Source organism: Eleutherodactylus coqui, chromosome 2 (genome assembly GCF_035609145.1).
Source record: "Eleutherodactylus coqui strain aEleCoq1 chromosome 2, aEleCoq1.hap1, whole genome shotgun sequence".
Lineage (NCBI taxonomy): Eukaryota > Metazoa > Chordata > Amphibia > Anura > Eleutherodactylidae > Eleutherodactylus > Eleutherodactylus coqui.
Genome location: NC_089838.1, coordinates 261447322 through 261474461, shown reverse-complemented (window position 1 = coordinate 261474461; position 27140 = coordinate 261447322). Strand labels below are relative to the sequence as shown.

The following is a 27140-nucleotide window of genomic DNA, read 5'->3' as shown; positions in this document are numbered from 1 at the left end:
AGGTGAGAGTGAAAAAAAATTGGTAAAATGTGTTTAACCCCTAAAAGTACATAGACTCCTCATATAACTGAAAGAGCTACAAATCAGCCTTACCTGCTGCACACCTTCTCCACCAACGTCCCTCAACTGATGGATGCCAGGGACGCTGCCAATCTTGTCAACCTCATCCAAGAATACAATTCCTGAGGAGGAAAAGAAAAAAGAACAAAAAAAAACAAAAAACTTTGATTGAATATATGGATATCACTCCAAACAATGGTAAATTAGTGGATTGGAAAAGGACTCATCCAGTATGGATCGCCCATTGGGTGACAGGCATCCACACCGCTGGTCCAAGTTAGTTTTACATGTATTTAAATTTCCAAAGCACCAAATCCCTGAAGAGGTCTTCAGCACACAGAAAAAACATCACAGGGGAGAATCCCAGGGTGTTCCTATGAAACAAAACAGAAGGAAATAAAGTCACCGCACTCTAGGCAAATGGTTAATCAATGAAGAATGAGGTTAATTTACTTTGTAGGAGGAGTCCACTATCTGAAGGGTCTCCTCTAAAATCCAGAAAAGACTGTAGGAAATCAAAGTAGATTGTTCAGAAATCTGTTTTTTTTTCCTCTCAGGCCAGGTGGCGCGCCCAACTTTCCTATGCCAGGGGCCTGGCCACCCATCTTACACAGGGCGCCGCAGTCTGGAGCCTTGGAGTTTGGCGCCTTGTGAGAGGAGAGGACGGGCAACCCAGACACACGGCAGAGGAGGCAGGGCACCTCACCTGGACTAAGAGAAAAAAAAAACCCAGGATTTCTACACCATCTATTTAGATTTACTACAGGCTATTCTGGATTTTAGAGGAGTCCCTTCCCATAGTGGACTTCTCAACGAAGTTAGCCTCATTCTTCATTGAATAACCCTTTGCCTAGAGTGCAGCGATTTTATTTCCTTCTACCAATAGATATATTCATCTTTAGATTTTGAGCATGCTCAGAGTGTAGAACACATGGCTCTAGCTGTCCGTCAATACTGGAGCACATAATCGGATTGTGCTGGCTGTGCTCCATCTAAAAGCAGGATTGAAAGCAGAGAATCAAAATGGCGATGCGCAAAGGTTCTTATGCAGTTTATCCTGGACAGACTGTTGTGCAGCATGGAAATGGATGCAGAAACTGCAAGGACACCTGTTAAGTATAAAGCCGGTTCTCAGTCTGATTATTAGTTATGGTGGGATCTGGCTGGTCTGCTAGAATGTAGTGGGTTAAAGAAGATTCTCCCTCTACAGGCTGTTCATGTTTGCATCAGCTGGATCACGAGCGCTGGGCACTCCATCAGGTCACATGAGTCACTATGATGTCATGGATTACTCTGGGAGTAATCAACAATGTGAAAGATGAATATACCCAATGTTAGAAATACTTAAAAGGGGCATTGTACCAAGATGCACAATCCCTTTGAGAATGCAGGTGTTCGGGTGATCAACTAGTTACCCCGAGTCTAGATCTCTACTACCCCATCAGCAGTGACTGCTACTGGGGAAATGAAGTATTACAGGACAACCATTCACATAAATGGCTGTCCTGTAATAACCAAATGGAAGAAGGTCCGCCTTAGGGAGAGGCTCCCTGCTCTGGGGAGCAGCTCCCTGCTCTGGGGAGCAGCTCCCTGCTCTGGGGAGCAGCTCCCTGCTCTGGGGAGCAGCGAAGGGTCCTGAGTGAGGGACTTCACTCTATGATGTTTATATGCCCTAATCTGGCATATGAATAAGTAACCCTATAGTAGCACTACCCGTTTAATCTTAAAAAACCAGAACATAAGATATACGGACCTTGTTGCGCCTTCTCCACATTGTAATTGGCATCCTGTAGCAGTTTGGCAACCACAGACTCAATGTCCTCTCCCACATACCCAGCTTGAGTCAGGGTGGTACAGTCACATATAGCAAAGGGGACATCCAGGCATTTTGCCAGTGTCTGTGCAAGAAGTGTTTTACCTGTGAGGCAATAAACCCAAATTAATACAGAGTTGACTGCAAAGAAAATACCTGGTAGATAAATATGAAGTTGAACTGTAATAAGCACGTGAACAACAGTGTAAGCTCAAAAGACACGAGTCACATGGAACGGACATGATCTACATTACTGGTCTAATCTAATAATCTGATCGCATTATAGAATTATATGTACAGGCTAACAGTTCAGGTAGCCATGGGTGTCATTAATCCTGCTAAGGCACGCAGGAACTCGCAGAACGTGACCAGATAATAGTGGAATAATCCTCATTTAAAGGAAACCTATTTGGATTTCCTATATAATACTTTATGCAGTGCAGTAAAGAGTGGGCACTTTCACTTCAGGGAAATGTACAGGACACACTGTAGATACAGAGTAATGGGGTGTTTAGGGCCGCCTGCAGACGGCTGGGTCGGATCCAGCTGCGAGAAGTCTCGCAGCGGGCCCCGACCCGCACCCTTGCAGGGACCAGCGCGTACTCAGCTGCTTTTGCGGCTCCGGCTGTTTGATGTGCCGGCGCATGCGCAGACCGAAGCCAGCGGCTGGGGAGTGAGATTTCTGTGCGGGGCTTGTGATAGAGCATACCGCGATTTGTTTTCTGTGCGCGATTTCGTGCAAATTGCGACCGTCTGCATAGGATTGCGTTTGCTAAGGCAATTCTATGGCAGCTTCCACGGGTGGAAATCCCGCCGCGGAAGTTTCGCCCATGTGCAGGGGGCCTAAGAAGGGCCACATCATACCATTATCCTGCTTCCACAGAAACGCTGCCCTCACCGCTTATCTGAAAGGTGGGAAAGCGTAAAACGTAGAAGAGATGAAATGGTCATAACATTATATTACCCAACTGAACATATACTGGGGGTGGGGGGAGGAGTTTGAACATCCTAATAAATGAGCAAAGTTAGAAATAAATCAAAATTACACATGACTATAAGAACATTGGTCCGATGTCGCCTTGGTCGGAATGGAGAGGCATGTCCACACTCTCTAGGTGTTGGAAGAAGTGGTTATATGAAGGCGCGCGCACGCACGCACGCACACACGGTGACCAGGCTGAGAATACCCTCAACAGACCACCAGTAGAGAAGATCACCTGATTGTCTGACCAGCACGAGCGGCTCCAACCGTTTTGTTGTCTGCCATCCAGAGACAGGCGATGCCATCATTACAGGCACTTCAGTGAAGTACATTTGGTCTCACAGCGACCATTACATGTACTGCCTTTGAAACCCCCCAGATTTATCACCAATAGGACTGTATGGGGTGATTTGGGACACCAACTTCAACAGCCTAAAACCCCATTTACATGGGACGACTGTTGGGCAAACGATGCCAGACACTCGTCCCCGCATGTACTCGGTACCATGCTGCTGCACCGGAGCGAGTATCGCTGGAAGAGATTTCACTCCTCGCTCTCCCCCGCCCCTCCCCATTCACAAACACAGCGGCCGTTCAGTACTGAAGGGCTGCTGTTTACAATGAACGATCATCGTTGAGAATCTTTCAGGCTGCATAAAATCCCGAACGATGATAGTTCACTGTAAACAGTAGCCCTTCAGTATTGAACAGTTGCTGTGTTAGGCTGGCTGTCCATGAGCGAGGTGTCATAGTGAGATAAATCGCATGCGGCGCTCTCATTACACGCTTTCCATAGGAGAAATATGGAAAGAGCAACCTACTGCACACGAGCGGAGAATCACAGCGATTTTCCGCTCACGTGATTGAAGTCGCAGAATACCGCGATTCTCCGTGGTAAGCCTATCATTAATATAGGCTTATCGCGGAGAGCTTTTAGTTCTCCCCCTCCTCCCCCAAGGCCATGGACAGGCAGGCTAAAGTAAATGGAGAGGGGCGGGGGAGAGCGAGGGGAGAAATCTCCTCCTTGCCCCCTGCTAGCCGCTCTGTCAGAGAGCCAGCGATACTCGCTCCTGTGCAACAGCATGGGAGTGAGAACAGAGGGACGAGTGTCGGGCATCGGTTGCCCGACATTCGTCCCGTGTAAATGGGGCTTAAGAGTTTGCATGATCTAGAGGCTTAGTTACAGCAAATGTGGATCATTATGCCACAGGATACAATACGGAACCTGTATGTCCCCATGTCCACCTGTATCACATCTTACATCCAAGCTAGAGGTGGTACAACAGGGTACTAGAGTTTCCATGCCTGCCTGTATCACATCTTGTATCCAAGCTAGAGGTGGTACAACAGGGTACTAGAGCCTCCATGCCCGCCCGTATCACATCTTGTATCCAAGCTAGAGGAGGTACAACAGGGTACTAGCGCCTCCATGCCCAACCGTATCACATCTTGTATACATATGTATACTGACTAATCCTCATAGCTTTCTATAGAGGCAAATACACCTCAACTGTATAACAACCAACTTACAGTCCGCAGGCATAGGAAGAATAAGTCTCATCATATTAATTGGTGCAAGAGCTACATGGAGTTGGCAGGAATTAGAAGGTGCCCAGGTGATCACCAGCACATGGAGCAAGTATGCCAATCTCCACTTTCATGGTCCTTAAAGCTGCTAAGATATACCTTCCAGGAACTGCTACAGTATTAAGGAATGCCAACTGCTCAGTCGTGGATGAAACAGTCTCTCATTACGTGCTACAAAACATGTTATGAAGTCTCTTACCAGACCCAGTTGGGCCGAGCAGCAGGATATTACTTTTCTCTAGCTTGATATCATCATTGTTGGAGTCCAGCACGTCGCCTCCTCGCCTCTCCTGTGGCATCTGTTGGTTCACTTGCTGCTGCATAGATGCACCCAAGGCATTGCCATGCGGGCTGATCCCAGCAATCTGCAGTAGTTCTGGAGAGAGAACATGTAATCTAGCTAAATACAACCCCATTCTTCACACAAAAAGCATTAACCTTATGTGTTCCATCACCAAACTTTGGACTAGCGATCAATATAGCCCAAAACCGTATGAAATATGTGAGACTTAAACCTCATCTTATACAGAAGTGGCCAATGACGTGACGAGTGTTCATGCACAAAGTCGACAGATGATATGCAGAGTGACCAGGAGCTAGCAGACATATAGTTAGTATTACAAGTCATGCGTGGAGAGCTTTGCATATGTTCAGACCGCAGAGTCAATAAACATCCAATAGGAAAGGAGATCATAGCTCATAAAATCATCTTCTCAACACTTCGACTAAAGTGATAGGATCCTGGGTCATGAATCGTGTAAGTTTATGAGATGATCAGGGTCAGACCGTGCTCATTATAGGGAATATACTAAAAAAACTATAATGCACGGAGGTAAACTTGTGGCTGCAAACACGCTGCCTGAACATACAGTCTGCCGAGATAAAAGGGGAACCGCAAAATCCAGGGAGAGCAATGCCGAGAGAGGAGACTTACTTGTAAATCTGTACTCATCTTCCCGTCTTCTTATCTCTATTTCTACGGAGAGGGGATTAAAACAGTAACAGGAAGAAATCATAAGCAATCTGCTTAGAAGAGAGAAAAACCCAGTACTTGTAGGTGTAGCGATCGTCCTCTGGGCCAGATAAGGTGTTAGAGTTACATAGGAGAGGTTCTGTTACTGAACGAGAGTCCCTAATGGTTCTTTTACAAGGGGCGATTATCATTCAGAATTGTTTTCAGAACTCCCACAGGAATGTGAATGATAATGGTCCCTTGTAAAGGCATGCAGCGCCTGAACAAGAATTGTTTAATCGTTCATTTAATGCGTGCAGAAAACTAAAGGAGGCGCCGTTCAGTATAAACAGCAGTCGTTCAGTTCTGAATGACTATCCGCTTTCTGTGAATGGAGGCGGGCGGGGAACAACGCTCCCCGGCCGCTCCACCTCCATGCCGGCAGTCCTGTGAGGGATACTTGCTCCTGTGTAACACCCCAAGAGCGAGTGTCACTGGGCCGAGCTGTTGGACATTTTTTTTCTCAACAGCTCGTCCAGTGTAAATGCAAATGAGACTGAAGTTATAAATCACATTCAACATCTATGGCTTTTACGCTACCAAATGAGAAAATCTCACCTCGTTGTATAGAAAGTACCTGTTCCATAACCCAGTACAGATGGCCATTTTATGGGCAAGTCAATATCAAAGAGTGCAAGTATCTTGTTGTCTTGTAAACTGGATGTGAATTACAATAAGGCTAAGGGTGATTTTAGTTGGAACGACTGTTGGGTGCTTCAACGTCCGACAGCTGTCCCTCCGACTATTGCTCCTGTGCTTTCACAGCGGAACAACAATCGTTTGGAAGAGATCTCTGGCGCACTCCACCTCAATTCACTGACCGCCTCCAATCACTGCAAACAGGCAGTCGTTCAAAGATGAACTGCCTGTTTATACTGAGTGAGAAGTCACTCACTAATCATTCCATTTTAGTGAGCTGAAACGACGCGACTAATGAGCATATTCTCGCTCAGTACGCCACCAGGCGCCATGTTTACACAGGCCAACAGTCGCACGTAATCACTCATTTGAGCGATTATTAGAGTGACTATTGGCACGTGCAAATGTATCCATGGTGTGCAATGGCGACTTTAGTAAACCCAATTACCAATAGTCTCTCTCCTGTCAAGTAGTTAACAGTGTATTCCCCCATCAATGACGGCCGAGATGAGAATCCCCATCCGTACGCTGTGGTGGCCAGGATTAGAGCAGCCAGTACTGCTGCTTCTATATACAGATTCCATAAGTCCCATTCACTTCAATGCGAGTTAGACGGCTTTCATACAATCGTGTTTCTAATCCATAACTGATCCACGTTTTGTAAACTGTAATACAGAACTAATTAAAATCCATGGATCTATTTACAAGGGTGTATAAAATATACATGTATTTGAAAAATGCAACATCCACTATTTTCATGCGTTTTAAGGATGTTACGCACCCATTGAAGTTTATGGAAAGAGGTTAAAATATGGAAGTATCAGTAGGTCGTCTGAATTTGCATTCAATGGTAATTTTTATTGTGCAAAAAGCTGATCCGTTTTTTCCAGTAGAAAATATAAGAGAAATACGGAAGCGAATGTAGGTGAAATACAGATGACAAATGGATGCAATGCCATATGTAATACATCCATATTACAGACATATACAAATACGCTCAACTGATAGAGGATAGGGATAAAAGGACGGAACAACCAGATCAGCTTTTTCTGTAATCTCGGCCATGGTGTAGAGATGGGTATTCTCATCTCAGCCATTGGGAAAGCTCTGTGACCATCTCTATGCGAACCCTATCCCTAGCTGTATTAGTGGTCACCAGTACAGACCGCTAAATAGGATTTTCAACAAGGTGACAGATGAGGAAATATCAATACGTGCAATTTTTTTTGTGTGGAACAACGAAAACTAAAAAACGGAACAATCAATAATTTACTTTTCATGACGTCTGCACACAGCAAAGCCCAGTTGTGTCAGCATGACGGAAAGGTCAGAGAGAGCAAGCATGCAATAGAGCGAAGACCTGGGTTAATCAGTATCCAGAGAAAGGTACAATACGCAAGCACTATGTATGGCGGACGATTCACAGACGGGTGTAGCAATAGGTGACAGAAGCAAAGTTGGAAATGGTATCTAATATCCAATATGACCACGTCGTCTGTTATCCACCTGTTAAATTATGGATTATTGCTTATTATAAGGACAGATACAGAAGTAAGAATACTTATTAGCAGAGTAGTTTCTGCCCCCCAAGAGGGGAACACAAACCTACGGTTGGAAATACAGTAAGGCTGTATACTGGATGTGTGAATGACCGGGTTTAAAGTGACTGTATATGACTGCTGCTGAAACATAGTATCAACCATAGATTCATCGCAGGGTAAATCTATAGTTCAGACCCATTTGATTCTGTATTGGGGAAGATTATTAACCCATTCCAATCCAATTTGTATCCTGGTCTTTCTAGGGGGCTTACTCTCTTTTTACCGTTAACAATGGCGCTATCTGCTGGCTAAAGCCAGTACTGCATGGGGTGACACATTGGATAGGCTCCGACAGCAGAGAGGCTGGCAATATACAGTAAGAGAATTTCGACAGATGTCTTCCAACATCGGAGCGGTACAGCCTTAAATCATAATGTCTTCAGACGTCAGACAGTGGATTGGAAAGGGTTAAGAATCATCATATTTGTGCAATAACGTGTAGCTCTTGACAAAGACCAGCTTGTATTTTGGGTCGAAACGTTGCTGCTATGAATGGGCTGTGTGCAATAAAGATTCTCTTCCATATTGGTTGCGTTTTAAACTGCACCTATTTGATGCTGCCTGGAACTTTGTTTTCTGCACTTGGAATAATGTGTAACTCTGGTTTGTATGTACATGGGGTAAAGTATATTTGGGAATGCCACTATCTGCAATTCCATTCAACACTTTCATCAAGGAAATCTTCAGCTAGAGAAGGAAAGCAGAAAGAAAAGCAAACTCCCTGTAGTCAGTCAGCAGGGTGCAGACTACACCATCACATATAGTAAACCCCTGGCACCACTTCCAATTTATTATATTCATACTTACATTATTTAAATGGCTGTCCAGTTGTAAACTATTGAAGACTTACCTTCAGGATAGGTCATCAATAGTAGAACAGTGGGTGTCCGCCGCCTAGGATCCCTGCTGATCGGCTGTTCACCAGGCCAGTACTGAGTACACGTACGGAGCTGATTTTTGTAGGAAGCGAACATTTCCATTCTCACTGCAGTGATCAGACTTTGCATTGCATGCAACGATCCCCAAACCTTTGCCTGTAATACCAAGCCTCACCACCGCACGGAGAACGGAACGGAGCTGTCTGCTTCCTGCAGAAATCAGCTCAGTGCATGAACGCACATTCCACAAGGAATAACTGATTACAGGGGGTCCCAGGCGGTGATGACCGATCCTGAAGATAGTGTGTGAACTATTGGTAGCCCGACTAGTCTGCATACTTAAAAATACAAATTGTACATAATTCAGTGTCTTAAGCTTTAGCTCAAAGTTAAGACATATCACTAGGATATGGCATCACTTTATGAAAGGTGGGTAGGTTGTAACCTCTGGGACCACACCGATTATTAATGCAAGGACTCCACAGCACCGATTCAGCAATGCAGCCCCTTCGCACTTTTTTCCTTGGCAGTGATGTTCCTAGCCACTTGGCTGGGGAACTACAGCAAAACTTCATTCTTGTGAACGGGCCAAATGGATCATCCTGCACAGCTAGGTGGCTGTAAGTGCTATTGTGTATAGGAAAAAGTGAATAGGCTGCAGTACTAAAATAAGAGCTTTAGCCCTTTTATTCTCAGGATTGCTGAGGGTCCTAGAGATTGGACCCCCATCGAACATACAGAGGTAACATATCCTAGGCAACATGTTCTGCCTTTACAAGATGGACATGCCCTTTTAAATATCTGAATATTGATTGCATACCATTTGATAGGCAGGGTATGAGAGATGAATGCAGCCACCCGAGATGCCCACATAGGTTTTGGGAAGAGTAACCAATGGCTGTATTGCTCATGCATCTATACTTACCTCGAGGGGTTAGAGAGGCCTGTTTCTCCACTTCTGCTTGCTGTCTTATGCTGACCGGGATGTTATTGTATATCCGCTTGTAATGATTGTACACAGCAACGGAAAGCACTTTCTTTGCAAATGACTGTCCCACCACATATTTGTCGAGGTAGTTATAGATCTAGAATGGAAATATTATTCATCAACACTAAACATTACAGCAGCTGTCATGCAAATACATGTCTTGTGTATCTGTGGCAGCGGAGGGATGGAAACAAAACAAAAACAACAACCAACAGTTTATCGATCAGATTCTCATTGGATCACGGGAATCTAAGCGATAATGAGTCAGTGTAAATTCCTGCATGACGTGAATGAGAATTCATTCATCGTTCAGATTGTGCAGGCATATAAATCAAATGATGATCGGTCTGTGTGAACAGGCAGTCTGTCATCTATGAACAACTGCCTGTTTACTGTGAATGGAGGCGTCGGCCAGAACGATTGTCGCACTCCGCCTCCATTCACTGAGCGATCCTCGCTTCTGTGTAAAAGCAAATGAGCGATTATTGCTTTGACTACTGTTAGGCGCTCCTGTGTCCGACAGGTGTCCTTTTTAAAAGGGACCCTTAGTTGATACTGATCAACGTAAACACACACAAACAAAAACAAACATGCTTATGAATATATCTTAGGCCTCCCTCACACAGGGCATTTGCAGAAACGCAGCGTTTTTCAACGCTGCGTTTACTGCAGATGCCGCCCGGTTTCAGCAGCGCTGGCATACTTTATGCCAGCGTTTTGGCTGCGTTTTCAGCTTGGCTGAAAGCACAGCCAAGGATGCTGGAAAAAAAAAAAGGAATACTCACCTAGCCGCTGCAGTCCGGGTGACGGCCGCTAGTCTCTGCCGCTGATCCGGGCTTCCTCTGCACTTCCAAGTCTATTGCCGTAGGCTAGGTTTGAGAACCCTGCCGCCAGCAATAGAGTGCTGTGATTGGTTGTCGGCGCTGGCTCGATGCCCAATCACAGCCCTTCATTGACTGTCGCAAATCGGGAAAAATTATATCTGCAGGTATTTAATCACCTGCGGATGCCCAATGATTGTCTATGGGCTGATTGAACTGCAGATCACATGTGCGGGTGACACATGCGGAATCCGCAATTCAATTATGCCCGTGGACATGAGGCCTTAATAGATTCAAATACAGTGGCAATTTCCATTTAAGGTGTGGGTGAATTGCTGCGCGCACCTTTTTGGGCGGTGGGGGAGGTTTCTGTTGAAATGCTAGTTTCACAGCTTCAGCAGCAGTCTCGGGTTCTCGGTTTATAGATTTCTTTGAATCCGCTTCGGACAACACAACGAAGAAGTGGTGGCATTTCTCACACTTGACAAAACGGGTAGAAGCTGCAGGGAGAGAAAGAGGAAAAGTTCTTAGGAAGGTTAGGCCAAGACAAGGACAAGCTATGACTTTGGATAACACTAGTACTTACAGACAAAGGTCTCTACGTGGGTGCACAGGTCTCCACACTTTGGGCAGCGCAGCTGATTGCCCCCTTTCCCTGAACCGCCAGAGGACTTCTTAACCCCTCCTTCACTCGCAGTTTTCTGCTTGTAGAGAAGTTTCATAAGATTAATAAAAAGGATTCTTCAGCATTAGGAAACAACGGTCTGCCAGACTAATACTACCTTTCCATCTCCCGATCCGTCCTTGCTGGCACCATCTTTAGAGGCGAAATACACAGAAGTTTCAGAGAAGGATCTAAATGGTATCTTCCTCCTTACAGGAGCGTCCAGAGATCCAGGTCTTCTAAATACGGACAGATGTCCCCGGCTGCAAGAAACTCCTAGAAGACAAAGACCCGATCTGTTAATATACCCTTACAGAGCAGAACTCAGGGCTTCAAAGGTCAAGAGTTACCCAAAAGGAAATGCCATAAAGTATTTATACAGACAAGAGCAAACCCGGCCCGTCACAGCACTCCACTACTAATACTCACCCCTTGGCTGACTAGGGGCCTGTTCACATCAACGTTGGAGATTTCTTTGTAACCTCAATTCCATTAAAGCATACAAAAAAAATAGCACAGCATGCAGCAGTATTTTGTCCTGTGAAATATCAAACTATAACAGAGTGTGTTTGGCGTCCGTCAATGGTGTTTGGTTGACGCCTTTCAGTCATAAGATGAATGCATTTGGCCGGTGGGAGCAGTTTTCTTGCCCCCACAAAGGAGCAGGACAATGAACCTCCTAGGCACAGATGAGAACGAGCCCCGCGGCTGGTATCACTGGTCATTTTCCAATAGGAGGATGGAACACAGCCTCTACAACACCAATTTAGGAATTTTTTTTTTCTTTTGCAACCCCCCTACCCCAAAAAACCCCCCAAAATGCCACAACTAAATGAAAGCTATAGGTCTATAGGAAAGTATGTAACACACTACAAACTATTTTTTAATGGCATTTTTCTCACTTTTGCTACATGCTCTGGGTCAGGCATTTTTTCTGGCATTTTCAGATAGGCTCCTCTGTAGGTAAAAACCCTGCATGTGTGACCAAAAGACCCTTCCCAAAAAACGGCAGGAATTAAGAAAATGGAAAAAAAAAAAATTGTCCAAAGAAAGCCTTAGGCTGGGCTCACACGGGTGAAAAAAACACGAGATTTCTGCTAGGAAAGCGCAGCTTCAAAACCCACGCCACTTAGCCGGGGGTTTTGGAGCATGCTTCTCCGTTGTGGATGGCACTCCCATAGAGAGGAGCGAGGGCACAACAGGGGAAAAAAAAAAAAAAGACAGACATGCTGCGACCGGGAAATCCGCACCGCAGCGTCGGCTTCTGCCGCGACGGATTGGCCATCTCGTGTGGACAAGATTTTTGTCAATTCTCATCCACATGGCTGGCTAATCGCAGGGTTAGCGGCTGTAGGCGGATTTGCTGCAGCGAAATTCCATCCAGATTTTCCGCTGCAAATCCGCCCCGTGTGAACCCAGCCTTATAGTAGACTAAAGAAAATTGTTTATTGGCAAGACAACGACAACAAGGGCTCCTGCAGACTGATGAGAGCGATATCGGGCCGTGACACACAGCTTGAAATCGCCCTCGCAGTCTTTGTGAAAACCCCTGGATGCAAGGTGTTCCCTTCATTTCCATCTTGGCTGTTGTTCATTATGTAAACACAGCCAACGATGAATGAGAATTCGTTTGGTTATCATTAATTTTTTATAAAAGCATGAAAATACAAACTTTAGTGCTCTGAATTCAAATATGATGTCAGTATTTTCTGCCACATGAGGTTTTCCAGTTATGGGGAATAATGTACTGTATATACTCGAGTATTAGCCGTGCTATACTCTAGTATATGCTGGGCGACAAAAAAACACCCTCCATACTCACCTCCCAGCCGGCGTCTGTCTCCAGCGGCTGGAATCCTTCTGGCTGTCCTCTCTGCTCGGCTCCGTCATTCCCTGCCGTCAGTGCCGTGAATAATCAAGCGCCACAGCTTCCTTCCACAGCGCTGACGGCGGGGGATTTGAAAGCCGAGCAGGGAGATGACAGCGGGGAGAGTTCTAAAGCAGCTTTTGGTCATTCTGTCTCCAAGAAAAAAAAATGCAATAAAAAGCGATAAAAAAAAAAAAAAAAAAAAAGTTGTTTGTATTCCAAAATGGTACTAACGCAAACTACAGGACGTCTCGCAAGAAATGAGACCTTTCACAACTATGTGGACGGAAAAATAAAAAAAGGTATTAACAAAAACAAAAGATTAAAGGTCTTTGAAAAAAAAAAAAACTTAAAAAAAAAAAAAACTCCACAAACTATACAAGTTTGGTATCGTAGTAATCGTACTGATTCATAGAATAAAATGTTCATGTCATTTTTGTTGCAGTTCATGTGCTGTAGAAACAAGATGCACCAGAAGATGACGGAATTTAAATAGTACCATTGAAAAGTACTAGTCTAACAAACTCGATAGACAAGTAAAGGAGTTACGATTTTTTTAAATGAAAAAAGAAAAAAAACAAAAAAAACCAGCTTGGTCACTAAGGGGTTAACCCTTTCCAATCCATTTTTTCCCCCTCCATTTTCCCCAGCTCCAATTTATTTCAGTGCCCATTCGGCATTCCCCCTTCACCCTCCTGATCTTTGACAGCCGAGATCAGAGGGGTGCCGGCGGTCACATGATTGCTGGGCAAAATCAGCAGTAATACTTCTACATTCTCTCTTCACCCTCCTGATCTTGGCTTTGACTGATAGCCGAGATCAGGAGGGTGCCGGTGGTCACATGCTCGCTGGGCGGAATTAAACACTTCTGCATTACATAGCACTTTCTGCCTTCTCCTCGGGGGTCCTCGATGAGGACCAGTGCAGGAGTGCATCTGCACCCGATGTGTCTGATGACTGGGTGCAGATGTACTCCAGTTGCAGACCTGTTCCGACATGGGAGCTATAGAGGAAGCTCATGGTGTTGGAACATGTCAGACATGGGAGTGGAAAGGGTTAAATTGCTTGAAAAGAAGACGTGCCGCTAATATTCAGTTTTACCGATGTAATCAGGTTTTAATTTTACAGAAACATCAATTACTTTCGTTTATGAAATAATAAAAAAAAACAAAAAACTGTTGTGCAGTGTTATTCAGAAAATGTCCAAACAAGTGAAACTGCGCAATAACCGTTCCGTTGAAAAGCAGGCAAACGACTGAACGCCAAACAGGAATTGTAAGATCCTCGCATCTTCGTTAAGTATCAGCCAGCATAAACATTGGCACCGGCTCGGGCACGTCATGTGCCCTGCAAACACTGATGGTTTAGTGTATTACATAGGGATGTGACCCCTGGGTGATTAGTGCCCAGGGAGTGTATGGTTCTCAGCTGCCCGATTGCCAATGAGCTGGTGAGGACGGTACCATCTTGTTCCGTCAGGTAAAGGAGAATAGTTTGAGGTGATATCATGATATACAGCGCTATCAGGGTGGTTTATTCACACTGACTTATTTACAATGGGTGTTGTGTTACGATAAGGGAACAATAGCCTGAAAATCAGATAAGATAACTTTCTGCACCCTGGTATCACAATAAATGCAAAGTTTGTCCCATCTAGAACAGAAAATCAATATCTATGAGGAATCTCCAACTGGGACACCCAGCAAATCGCTCTTTAGGTTTGTACTATTAGGAAAAAATAGTCTCCGTGTTTCTGGTGGCGCATGCTTGTCACACACACACAGCTCTGCTACATGCACGTCACACACACAGCTCTGCTACATACATCATTAATCCCATAAAACACTGATCAGAAGCAACACAGCACTAGAGAGAAAGGACCTGTGAGGACGCCACCATCATGCTCTGCCTCTGATCACACGATGGTGACGCTCATTCCGAGTGGCTTACATGCTCCGCCCCCTGATCACATGACAGTGATGCCATCAAAGGTGCTTCATCGCAAGTGAGGGAGTTACATGATCCGCCCCTTATCACATGATGGTGACGTCATCAAAGGCCTTGCATGCTTGTGCAGATTACGGACGGACTACAAACCCCTGTGGCCTCAGTTGGGGTGGGTGTGGAGTGGGAGTCAGTGGCATGTGATCAGGGGCGGAGCATGTTAGTCACTTATAAAACCATTCCTACTCACTCACGCACAGACGGACAGGTCATCGTTAGTATTTTGATATAGGCCCATCTTCCCATCACCGACCATGTTGATGCAAGTCTCGTCGGCCTGCATAGAGTGCTTGTATTCCGGTCCATAAAGCAGACACCATGGGATTTGGGTAGAGCAATGGTCATGTGGTCTAATGGCGAGTGGAACCATAGCTCATAATTCTGCAATAAAGCGCCGGCTACGAGTTCCTTGCACCACCTTTTACCTAGTGTAATTTACAAAAAGGGGAGCACAAACGAAAATAAGTTGGAGTGCTTCTATAAGCATCATAGGGGCCCACTGGATACCAAGCTGCTAACCAGGGCACCCCTTTAAGTACATTCAGGGTATGTAATAAATCCTGTAGAGTTTATTAGGACTGGTTCCCAATGCTTGGAGCTGTTAACTTTTTGCTGGACTACTATAAATTATCTGACATCAATGAAAAAAAAAAAATCTAAAAAAGCTATACAGCGGCAAATTCCTCATCCTAATAGAATTTTTCCAGCCTTTCTTCAACCTGGGGAACATCAAAATTAACGTGTCTGGGGTGGGGGAGTGGGACACGGTATTAAGCAATCAGACAAACATGTGCAGTGCAGTGATACGTACACGGCTGGGCCCTGGTTACATTATGTACGGACATTGCTACAACGGCACTGTTGGTTTAGAGGGGCGCTATGTTACTGCAATGTAACCTATTGTTCCGCGGAGAGGCTGACGTAGCGCTTTACTATACAACTAAGCCAACAGGAGTTATCTGCCCCGCTGGTCATTGTAGTGTCATTCTCCATTCCCGAGAGCAGCTATAAACAAATTACACATCAGTTGTACGGATATGACATATTGCCCGCTACGGCTGATACAGTATATCTCCACACACCTCAGGTTTTATACTCAAGCTTCTACTTGTAAAAAATCCATAAAAACCAGGAAAATAATACAGGTGGATGAGGATTCTAGGAAGCCCTACATATAGTCCCTTGTGGGACCTACAGTCATCCAGCGGTCCCAGGAACTAGGAGCGGAGTGAAACAGTAGAAGACTTCACTTGAGGGACTCTGCGTTCACGGGGAAACACTCTGACATGGGGTCATGTTTAGGGTACTCTTACGTGTCATGATTTATTACTCGCAGGAGCTCCTTGTCCCCCTCGCCCGTTATACAGACAGATACATCTTACACTCGCTAAATCACTCTGTCCTTCACATTCACGCCAACAGAGAATGAGAACGACTGAATGATTAAACCGGGCGATTAGTGAACGAGCCAACGATGATTTTCATGCTTTACACAGAACAATTATTGTTTGTATTGGAAGGATCTAGCAGTTTTTTGAAAGCCAATCCTTCCAGCCATACGCAACTTCAGTACTGTAATAAGCTGCGTAAAACCTAAAAGTGTCCCTACAGTTTCCATGTTTGGTGGCTCGTACATACAGTGACTACACACAAAAAGTGAAGTTCCCAAAAAAATAACTTAACAGATTTTTGAATCCTCAGAACAATTACAAAAATTACTTTTTTTTTTACTTTAGATTTCCCGTACCTGAAATGTAGTTTTCTAATGCTTCTTCTACAAGTTTTTAAAGCCTTTTCAAACCAGTGCCTGACCTCGGCCAATGTTAAAGGGGTTGTCCCGCGAAAGCAAGTGGGTCTATACACTTCTGTATGGCCATATTAATGCACTTTGTAATATACATCGTGCATTAAATATGAGCCATACAGAAGTTATTCACTTACCTGTTCCGTTGCTGGCGTCCCCGTCTCCATGGAGCCGTCTAATTTCAGCGTCTAATCGCCCGATTAGACGCGCTTGCGCAGTCCGGTCTTCTCCGTGTTGAATGGGGACGCTCGTGCCGGAGAGCTGCTCCTCGTAGCTCCGCCCCGCCACGTGTGCAGATTCCAGCCAATCAGGAGGCTGGAATCGGCAATGGAACGCACAGAGCCCATGGTGCACCATGGGAGAAGACCTGCGGTCCACCGTGGGTGAAGATCCCGGCGGCCATCTTACTAAGGTAAGTAAGAAGTCGCCGCAGCGCGGGGATTCGGGTAAGTACTATCCGGTTTTTTTTTTAACTCATGCATCGGGTTTGTCTCGCGCCGAACGTGGGGCCTATTGAATAAAAAAAAAAACCCGTTTCGGCGCGGAACAACCCCTTTAAGATGTCCCGCCTAGTCCACCATACGCAGGCGGCACCGCCTAGTCCACCATACGCAGGCGGCACCGCCTAGTCCACCATACGCAGGCGGCACCGCCTCCCGCCTAGTCCACCATACGCAGGCGGCACCGCCTCCCGCCTAGTCCACCATACGCAGGCGGCACCGCCTCCCGCCTAGTCCACCATACGCAGGCGGCACCGCCTCCCGCCTAGTCCACCATACGCAGGCGGCACCGCCTCCCGCCTAGTCCACCATACGCAGGCGGAACCGCCTCCCGCCTAGTCCACCATACGCAGGCGGAACCGCCTCCCGCCTAGTCCACCATACGCAGGCGGAACCGCCTCCCGCCTAGTCCACCATACGCAGGCGGAACCGCCTCCCGCCTAGTCCACCATACGCAGGCGGAACCGCCTCCCGCCTAGTCCACCATACGCAGGCGGAACCGCCTCCCGCCTAGTCCACCATACGCAGGCGGAACCGCCTCCCGCCTAGTCCACCATACGCAGGCGGAACCGCCTCCCGCCTAGTCCACCATACGCAGGCGGAACCGCCTCCCGCCTAGTCCACCATACGCAGGCGGAACCGCCTCCCGCCTAGTCCACCATACGCAGGCGGAACCGCCTCCCGCCTAGTCCACCATACGCAGGCGGAACCGCCTCCCGCCTAGTCCACCATACGCAGGCGGAACGGCCTCCCTCCTAGTCCACCATACGCAGGCGGAACGGCCTCCCTCCTAGTCCACCATACGCAGGCGGAACGGCCTCCCTCCTAGTCCACCATACGCAGGCGGAACGGCCTCCCTCCTAGTCCACCATACGCAGGCGGAACCGCCTCCCGCCTAGTCCACCATACGCAGGCGGAACGGCCTCCCGCCTAGTCCACCATACGCAGGCGGAACGGCCTCCCTCCTAGTCCACCATACGCAGGCGGAACGGCCTCCCTCCTAGTCCACCATACGCAGGCGGAACGGCCTCCCTCCTAGTCCACCATACGCAGGCGGAACGGCCTCCCTCCTAGTCCACCATACGCAGGCGGAACGGCCTCCCTCCTAGTCCACCATACGCAGGCGGAACGGCCTCCCTCCTAGTCCACCATACGCAGGCGGAACGGCCTCCCTCCTAGTCCACCATACGCAGGCGGAACGGCCTCCCTCCTAGTCCACCATACGCAGGCGGAACGGCCTCCCTCCTAGTCCACCATACGCAGGCGGAACGGCCTCCCTCCTAGTCCACCATACGCAGGCGGAACGGCCTCCCTCCTAGTCCACCATACGCAGGCGGAACGGCCTCCCTCCTAGTCCACCATACGCAGGCGGAACGGCCTCCCTCCTAGTCCACCATACGCAGGCGGAACGGCCTCCCTCCTAGTCCACCATACGCAGGCGGAACGGCCTCCCTCCTAGTCCACCATACGCAGGCGGAACGGCCTCCCTCCTAGTCCACCATACGCAGGCGGAACGGCCTCCCTCCTAGTCCACCATACGCAGGCGGAACGGCCTCCCTCCTAGTCCACCATACGCAGGCGGAACGGCCTCCCTCCTAGTCCACCATACGCAGGCGGAACGGCCTCCCTCCTAGTCCACCATACGCAGGCGGAACGGCCTCCCTCCTAGTCCACCATACGCAGGCGGAACGGCCTCCCTCCTAGTCCACCATACGCAGGCGGAACGGCCTCCCTCCTAGTCCACCATACGCAGGCGGAACGGCCTCCCTCCTAGTCCACCATACGCAGGCGGAACGGCCTCCCTCCTAGTCCACCATACGCAGGCGGAACGGCCTCCCTCCTAGTCCACCATACGCAGGCGGAACGGCCTCCCTCCTAGTCCACCATACGCAGGCGGAACGGCCTCCCTCCTAGTCCACCATACGCAGGCGGAACGGCCTCCCTCCTAGTCCACCATACGCAGGCGGAACGGCCTCCCTCCTAGTCCACCATACGCAGGCGGAACGGCCTCCCTCCTAGTCCACCATACGCAGGCGGAACGGCCTCCCTCCTAGTCCACCATACGCAGGCGGAACGGCCTCCCTCCTAGTCCACCATACGCAGGCGGAACGGCCTCCCTCCTAGTCCACCATACGCAGGCGGAACGGCCTCCCTCCTAGTCCACCATACGCAGGCGGAACGGCCTCCCTCCTAGTCCACCATACGCAGGCGGAACGGCCTCCCTCCTAGTCCACCATACGCAGGCGGAACGGCCTCCCTCCTAGTCCACCATACGCAGGCGGAACGGCCTCCCTCCTAGTCCACCATACGCAGGCGGAACGGCCTCCCTCCTAGTCCACCATACGCAGGCGGAACGGCCTCCCTCCTAGTCCACCATACGCAGGCGGAACGGCCTCCCTCCTAGTCCACCATACGCAGGCGGAACGGCCTCCCTCCTAGTCCACCATACGCAGGCGGAACGGCCTCCCTCCTAGTCCACCATACGCAGGCGGAACGGCCTCCCTCCTAGTCCACCATACGCAGGCGGAACGGCCTCCCTCCTAGTCCACCATACGCAGGCGGAACGGCCTCCCTCCTAGTCCACCATACGCAGGCGGAACGGCCTCCCTCCTAGTCCACCATACGCAGGCGGAACGGCCTCCCTCCTAGTCCACCATACGCAGGCGGAACGGCCTCCCTCCTAGTCCACCATACGCAGGCGGAACGGCCTCCCTCCTAGTCCACCATACGCAGGCGGAACGGCCTCCCTCCTAGTCCACCATACGCAGGCGGAACGGCCTCCCTCCTAGTCCACCATACGCAGGCGGAACGGCCTCCCTCCTAGTCCACCATACGCAGGCGGAACGGCCTCCCTCCTAGTCCACCATACGCAGGCGGAACCGCCTCCCTCCTAGTCCACCATACGCAGGCGGAACCGCCTCCCTCCTAGTCCACCATACGCAGGCGGAACCGCCTCCCTCCTAGTCCACCATACGCAGGCGGAACCGCCTCCCTCCTAGTCCACCATACGCAGGCGGAACCGCCTCCCTCCTAGTCCACCATACGCAGGCGGAACCGCCTCCCTCCTAGTCCACCATACGCAGGCGGAACCGCCTCCCTCCTAGTCCACCATACGCAGGCGGAACCGCCTCCCTCCTAGTCCACCATACGCAGGCGGAACCGCCTCCCTCCTAGTCCACCATACGCAGGCGGAACCGCCTCCCTCCTAGTCTACCATACGCAGGCGGAACCGCCTCCCTCCTAGTCTACCATACGCAGGCGGAACCGCCTCCCTCCTAGTCTACCATACGCAGGCGGAACGGCCTCCAACATCGGAGCGCTGTCCTGCCTAATGTAACATACATACGCAGAATGGTCTCCGACATCGGAGCTCCGTCCTGCCTAGTGTCAGAAACGTGTCAGAACTTGTCTGACATCTGAGCTATGAAAGAAAATCTTGATGCAGACACTGGATTGGAAATTGCTAATTTTCAAAAAAATTGCTAATAAAATCATGACTGGTGATTTTTATGCGTTTCTATTGAGTAATTCCAAGGAATTCCACAACGCACTTTCCCACCCAAAAATAAATAAGATCTGACGAGTGTGTGGGTGGCAGAGAAATTGGGTTGGAGAAGGTTAAAGAATTGCAAAAGCCGGGCAAATGGGGTCATGTGGGCCCCTAACCCCTCCCCACATTGTGTGTGTTAGATAAGAGGTATGATGTAAGTTCTGTGACACTGTAGCACGCTATGGAGGACTGCAAATATTTATGTGCTACATACGTCACCCGACAACATAGAACAAGAAAGAGAAAAAAAAATAAACACGCAGTGACATATCGTATAGCCTCGACATATCGTATAGCCTCGACATATCGTATAGCCTCGACATATCGTATAGCCTCGACATATCGTATAGCCTCCCATTACCGGCGGAAGGACGGCATGCACTATGGAAAGTGAAACCTGAGGCATACAGATGTCAATTTGGACATTATAATTACACTAAAAAGGAAGAGCCAAACCCCCCTTGAATAATACAGTCCTTGAACAAAGGTCAGGGATTTTCCACACACCAGTTACAAAAGAGAACCAGCAGAGACACGTAAGCAGCCCCGTTATCTGTATACGGCAGCGGCTTATAGAACCGGGGGTAGTTGTCAAACAGTCTAATATCTCTCTACATCTATATGTCAAGGACGCTATCCCACATGTGTCTGAAGGACAGAACAGTACGGCCCACCAGGGCACTAATCTACACTGCGGGGGATCCAAACCGGACATTACTGGTCTACAGCTGCTTCATATCATTAAAGGAGCAATTATCCACTCATCACTATTCTTCTACAGTTAACGAGGGAAACCCTTTAACTATTAAAGGGCTGGCCACAATGGAAGATCCGACACCTGTGGTCACCCAACGATATGAAGAGACCAAGCAGCTGCATGGAGGTCCCCTGCCGATAGCAGCTGAGCATCAGGCCTTAGATGGCGTTAGATACTAGACAGAAGTAGGACGACGGTTGAACAACTGCCGAATGAGCCATCGTCTGGTGAACGTCCGTTTTGCAGATGAAGCCATACACCTCTTATTCCATGTTAGTCGTTACTATGATTCAAAATGGCCGCCCACGTCCAATCATACTGGCCGATGGATGAACGATCTTTTTGGGGATGTACTTGTGAAGGATCTTTTGTCCGACAGCCAATAGAAAATGTCAAAAACTTCTTTACAGACGATGATGGTCTGTCGGCTAGAATGATCGCTCGTTGTTATATTTCCGTTAACGAGTTGAAATTGTCCATTTTCACCAACTTTAGTCTAATTGTTAGATTAGACTTGTGTATAGGCACCTTTAACTCCCGGACCTCCCGTGGTAAAGAATCTGCACCCAAATGTACAGCAGAATTACACTGTGTGAAAGAAGCCCAAGTGGACAGACATCGGGACATGCGGGACCGTGTTGGGTCATTCATACCTGCACTCGCGGTTCCGGTCCATTTCCATTATTTAGCTTCTTCCTTGGAGATAAACAAAGAAAACACCAGAACTGCCACATGCCGGATCTGTACGTACCCCACTGACTATAATGGGGCGTCTGACTTCCGGCACTCCAACTGGCATTTTCTTAGAAGAAATAGTGCAACACACTACAGCATTTAGTGAGATTTATGTGAGATCTGCCCGCTCTGCATGGAACCCCCACCGCAGATGTGACCCGGGCTTGGAGGGGTTCTCCAACCGTTCAAAAGACAGCTGAATACGCCGCATTTACTTAAGAGGTTGTAGGATTATTTAAGAGCAGGGAACGGCATAGAACTCCTGCCAGTCCAGTTCTACCGCCAGGCTTTGCTTACATCGCTGTGACACTACATTCTCACCGGTGAGAACCTTGCACGTGTTTTGTGCATGTAAACACCTCGCATCCGCGGGTAAAGCGCATGTTGACAGATGCAATATTGGGCTGGGTTTCTTGGCCCGATATCACGCACGCCCGTGTGAAGGTAGCCTTAGACTGGGTTCCATCCGGAATTTCGCTGCGGCAAATCCGCCTGCGGACGCTAGTCCTAGGATTAGCCAGCCATGTGGACGAGATTTCTCAGAAATCTCGTCCACACGGGACAGCGAATCCATTGCGGCAAAGCCGTCAGAAGCCGGCTGCAGCATGTCCCTTTTTTTAGCCCGCTGCGGCCGCGCTCTCCTCTATTACCATTCTACTACAGTAAGGCTACTTTCACGCGGGCAACAAAAATCACACAATTGTCTCGCGATGTGACAGTGCTACGAATTGCATGTATGTGAAGCCCATGCTTTTCAATGGGTTCCTTCACATTAGCGGGAAAAAAAAATAAAAATCACGCCATGATCTATACAGCCGCGATTAGTAGTGTCTTGTAGCTCATGTTTGCTTATGGGACCTTCCTTCGTGTTGCATCGCACGAAAACTTGGTTTTCGTGTGGTGCAACTATTATAGTAGGAAGTCCTGCCGTTTCCCCTAAAATAATCTCTAGCTGCATTTAAAAAACACACATTACCTAATAGGCGCTGTCCGCTGCACCGCAATTCTCCTCCGCAGCTCCGGCATACTTGTTTCTAGTCTTCAGTCAGCACTTCATGGTCAGGGGTTTCAATAATCCCAGCAAGCGCGGGCTCTGATTGGTTCATCGAGCAGTGCAGTGATTGGTTCTCGAGTGCTGCGGCTCAGCCAATCACAGCCATCGCATTGAATGTTTTTTTTTTTCTTTAAATGCAGCTAGGGCTTACATTTCATGCCCCCCACCCCCTGAAAATCCTGGCAAAAGAGTCTTACAAAGTCGCGCGACTCTGTAGAGACATAATATCGCCGTGAGAAACCGCACGGCTACTGCACAGAACACAGCTCCGATATTGCTGCGATTTTCTCACAGTGTTATCATTGTTGCCCATGCAAGAGAGGCCTCAATGCATCACTTTGAAGTCATATGAAGGAGTCGGAGGGTTCTACCGCTCACGTCCCCGTTAGGGTTCTTTACACGGTCGTAGCGGTGATGCCATAAAGGATATCACTGCTGCACGGTCTAACTGTATCCCAAAACCAGAGCAACTCACTGTAAAACATGTGAAATCTAGCCTTGTAACATAGTAGACATATATCCATCCAGTTCACTCTATTACCCCAATGTTGATCCAGAGGAAGGCAAAATTACAAACAAAAAAAGCCCAAGGAGACAGAAGCCAAATTTTCCTCATTTAAGGGGAAAAAATTCCTGACCCCAAATCTGGCAATCAGAATAATCCGCGGATCACCGACCCTTCTGAAGTTATGACTAAAATATGTAATATAGTAAGGCGCCCAGGCCCCTCTTGTACTCTCATCGAGGTCGCCATTACCACGGCCTCAGGCAGAGCGGTCTATAGATTCTGATCACTCCACACACTACCGTAACATGTGAAGCCCCCCGATTGGGACCACATTAGGCCAGCTGCACACGGCTGGGTCAGATTCCGCATGCGGGCCTGACCTTGTACCCTGCCGGTGACCCTGCATACCTGTCTGGATTCTCCTTTTGTGTACTGCGAATGTGCCGGCCGGCGCACATGCGCAGTACAAATAATGCTGCGCCGTCGCTGGGCGATAACGGATATCGCAACCTTTCCACAATAATGATTGCAGGATGGCTGCGGGTCTGACGGCTTCAATGGAAGCCATTGAATCCGCCTGAAAATAGAGCATGCTGCGATTTTTTTTTCCCCATGAGCAGAAAATTACAGCTGATTTCCGCTCGTGGGCAGGAAAAAACGCTTTTCTATAGCATGCTACGGGCGGTATTTGCTGCGGAATCTGGAGGCGTACGCCCGCTCTGGATTCCGCAATGGAAATACGCCCGTGTGCAGGCGGCCTAAGACGTGTAAGATAAGCCATATACAGTAGTTTTTTTAAACGGCTGGAAACGACCACCGAGGGAACATTCACACCCTGCGCAATTCCCAGATCGGAAAATTCACCTTGGATTTTGGTGTGGATCCCGGTCCAAACCGCACAAGTTAGGCTGGGTTCACACAGGGCGGATTTGCCACGGTTTTGCCGCAGCAGATCCGCCCGCGGCCGCTAATCTCGGGATTAGCCAGTCATGTGCACGAGGTTTCTCAGAAACCTCGTCCACACGGGACGGCTAATCCGCTGCGGTAAATCCGGTTGAAACCGCGGATGCGGCCGTCGCAGCCGCGGTTTCAAAAGAAGCAGCATATCCATTCTTTTTTGCATTCCGCTGCGGCCGCGCTCTCCTCTATGGGAGCGCCGGCCGCAGCGAAAGAGCGAGCGGCCGGGCCGCTTCAAAGCCGCCGCGCCTCCCGGCGGAAATCTCACGGTTTTTGCTGTGGCCAAACCGCGAGATTTCCGACGGGAATACGCCCCGTGTGAATCCAGGCTTAAGGTGCTGTTAGACGGAACGATGATCCTTCAAAGGAACAATCAATATCGTTCAGTCTAAACGCGAGCCAACGACTGAATGACGCATGAGGATCATTTGCTTCTTGTTCGTCATTCAGTTTCTGCAGGCATAAAAATCATCACTGGCTCGTTCAGCGTTTTACTTGGTGAATATAAAACACCGAACAAGTAAATCTGCCTGTACGAGCGCAAATGAGCTGGTGACGTCACTGACTCGAGCCGTCTAAAGGCCCATTTACACGCAACAATTATCGCTCAATATTCATTCAAACGATGGCATATGAATGATAATTGTTGCGTGTAAAACAAACCATCTTTCATTCTTGGACTGGGTGATGATTTTAAGGTGATAAAATTCATTGTTCAGCAGGAGAGTAGATAACAGACCACACAATATGTTCTGCACGGGAGTGGCTGATTACATTGTATTCAGCTGACTGCCTGTGTGAGAACAAACAGGAGCTGACTGCAGAGCTCAGACTGTTCTACAAGCAGCTCCTGGAGGCTTATTTGCACGCAATTTAAGCTAATAAAGTGTTAATGGGGATTAGAGCCCATTAGTACTTTATGCAAAATGATCGCTAAAACTGTCAATATTTCAATTGTTTGAGAGATTGTCTTTGCGTGTAAATGAGCCTCAACAGGAGCCTTACATGCAGATTTTGCTGCGGATGTCGCCCCCTCTTATAAGGGGATGAAACCCACTGAAAAAAAAAACCTACTGCATAAATTGTCAGGTCCGCATCAAATACTGCAGATTGTGAACGCGCTCCACGTGTAACTAAACAATACTTGGGAAACGGTCAAATACATTTTGTTTCAATTCCTCCACTGTCAGGATCTCTATTTGCTGTCAGTGAACGGGAACCTTTTTGCTTGAGACTCTAAATACGTTGGGATCTAGTCCTACTGACACGTGCGCCAATCTGTAGAGCGCTCCACACACATGGCCCTCTTACACTCAACAAGACACAGTTCCTGTTAGTCGCTTGTGTAGGAAATGAGCTTTCGTTCGTGGGAGCGGTTTTTGGAAAATGGTCGTTCCATCTAAACGCACCTAAACGGTCCGGAGTGTCTTTTCTGGCCTGCGTATCTGCCCTACATCATCCTCGTCACCACTGCGGCGTCACGCAGGCGCGGGGAATAAAACCTCCTGGGATACCGCGATACAAACCCGACGGACCCCGTTATAGTTACAGGGGTGCGGCGTCCATCACGGGACGGATTGACGCTGCCTTCAGGTTCGTTTTTCCGTCGCCATGTCGGGAGTGAAAAATGGAAATCTGAACACGTGCTGCAAGATACGCACACGCCGTACTCAGGGACGCCCATCGCCTCGTATTATCTTGGCGTGTTATATGCACCAAGATAAAACACGCAGCGGTTTTTCTTGCACGTGTCATATATGTAGTTCGCGTGAGCGGCAACACGGCTGCCTATGCGATACTGGTACAGCGTAATACGCAATTACCATGCGCTGGTGTGAGAGCGCCCTTAGCGAGTCCTGCAACTGTGTCAGTAGGTTATTACATGGGGGGGGGGGGGGGGGACGCCTCCATTCACTGACAGCAAGCGGAGATCTTTACACTGAGGAGGCAAGGAATGATGAAGTGTAGAAGTTACAGAAGTTTCCTTGTTTACTGCAGATAATGGAGCCAGAAGAGACAAGTTATAGTTACTAAGAGAAAGATGACCGATCTGACAAGCGGCAGCAGGGACGGCTGCTACTCCTACTACTCCCATGGGGCTGCTCACCTCTGTGCAGGGAGCTGGAGATGATCCTGGCTGCGCAAGAACAGCTGGGGCCAGACATGGTCCCGCCGCGGGTGTCAAGGCGGTCTGCACACGATAAAGCCCCAGCCGATACCAGTTGAGACAGACGAGAGTGAAGCCGGAGCCCAAGCGTTCCGGGCCCGGCCTGCAGCCTACTGTGTCGTCAGCCCGGCTGAGTTCAACGACCCAACCAATCACGAGCACAGGTTGGAACAGCTGACTGGGACGTTCAGT

At 48.5% G+C, this 27140-nt stretch overlaps 1 protein-coding gene across 2 annotated transcripts in view; it reads right to left on the bottom strand.

The window, feature by feature from the left end:
• CLPX (caseinolytic mitochondrial matrix peptidase chaperone subunit X) overlaps nucleotides 1–27103 on the bottom strand; it is a 32941-nt gene extending 5838 nt beyond the window's left edge. Inside the window, exons 1-9 of one of the 2 annotated variants that reach the window (XM_066592890.1) lie at nucleotides 26889–27103; nucleotides 11164–11321; nucleotides 10968–11082; nucleotides 10727–10881; nucleotides 9498–9657; nucleotides 5377–5418; nucleotides 4642–4818; nucleotides 1814–1978; nucleotides 94–182 (exon numbers count right to left, since the gene is read on the bottom strand). In XM_066592890.1, the coding sequence (XP_066448987.1) occupies nucleotides 94–182; nucleotides 1814–1978; nucleotides 4642–4818; nucleotides 5377–5418; nucleotides 9498–9657; nucleotides 10727–10881; nucleotides 10968–11082; nucleotides 11164–11321; nucleotides 26889–26946 (1119 nt within the window). In that variant the 5' untranslated portion in view covers nucleotides 26947–27103. The remainder of the gene's footprint in view (nucleotides 1–93; nucleotides 183–1813; nucleotides 1979–4641; nucleotides 4819–5376; nucleotides 5419–9497; nucleotides 9658–10726; nucleotides 10882–10967; nucleotides 11083–11163; nucleotides 11322–26888) is intronic. The other variant, XM_066592891.1, reaches the window with a different exon arrangement.
• Nucleotides 27104–27140: the final 37 nt, after the last annotated feature.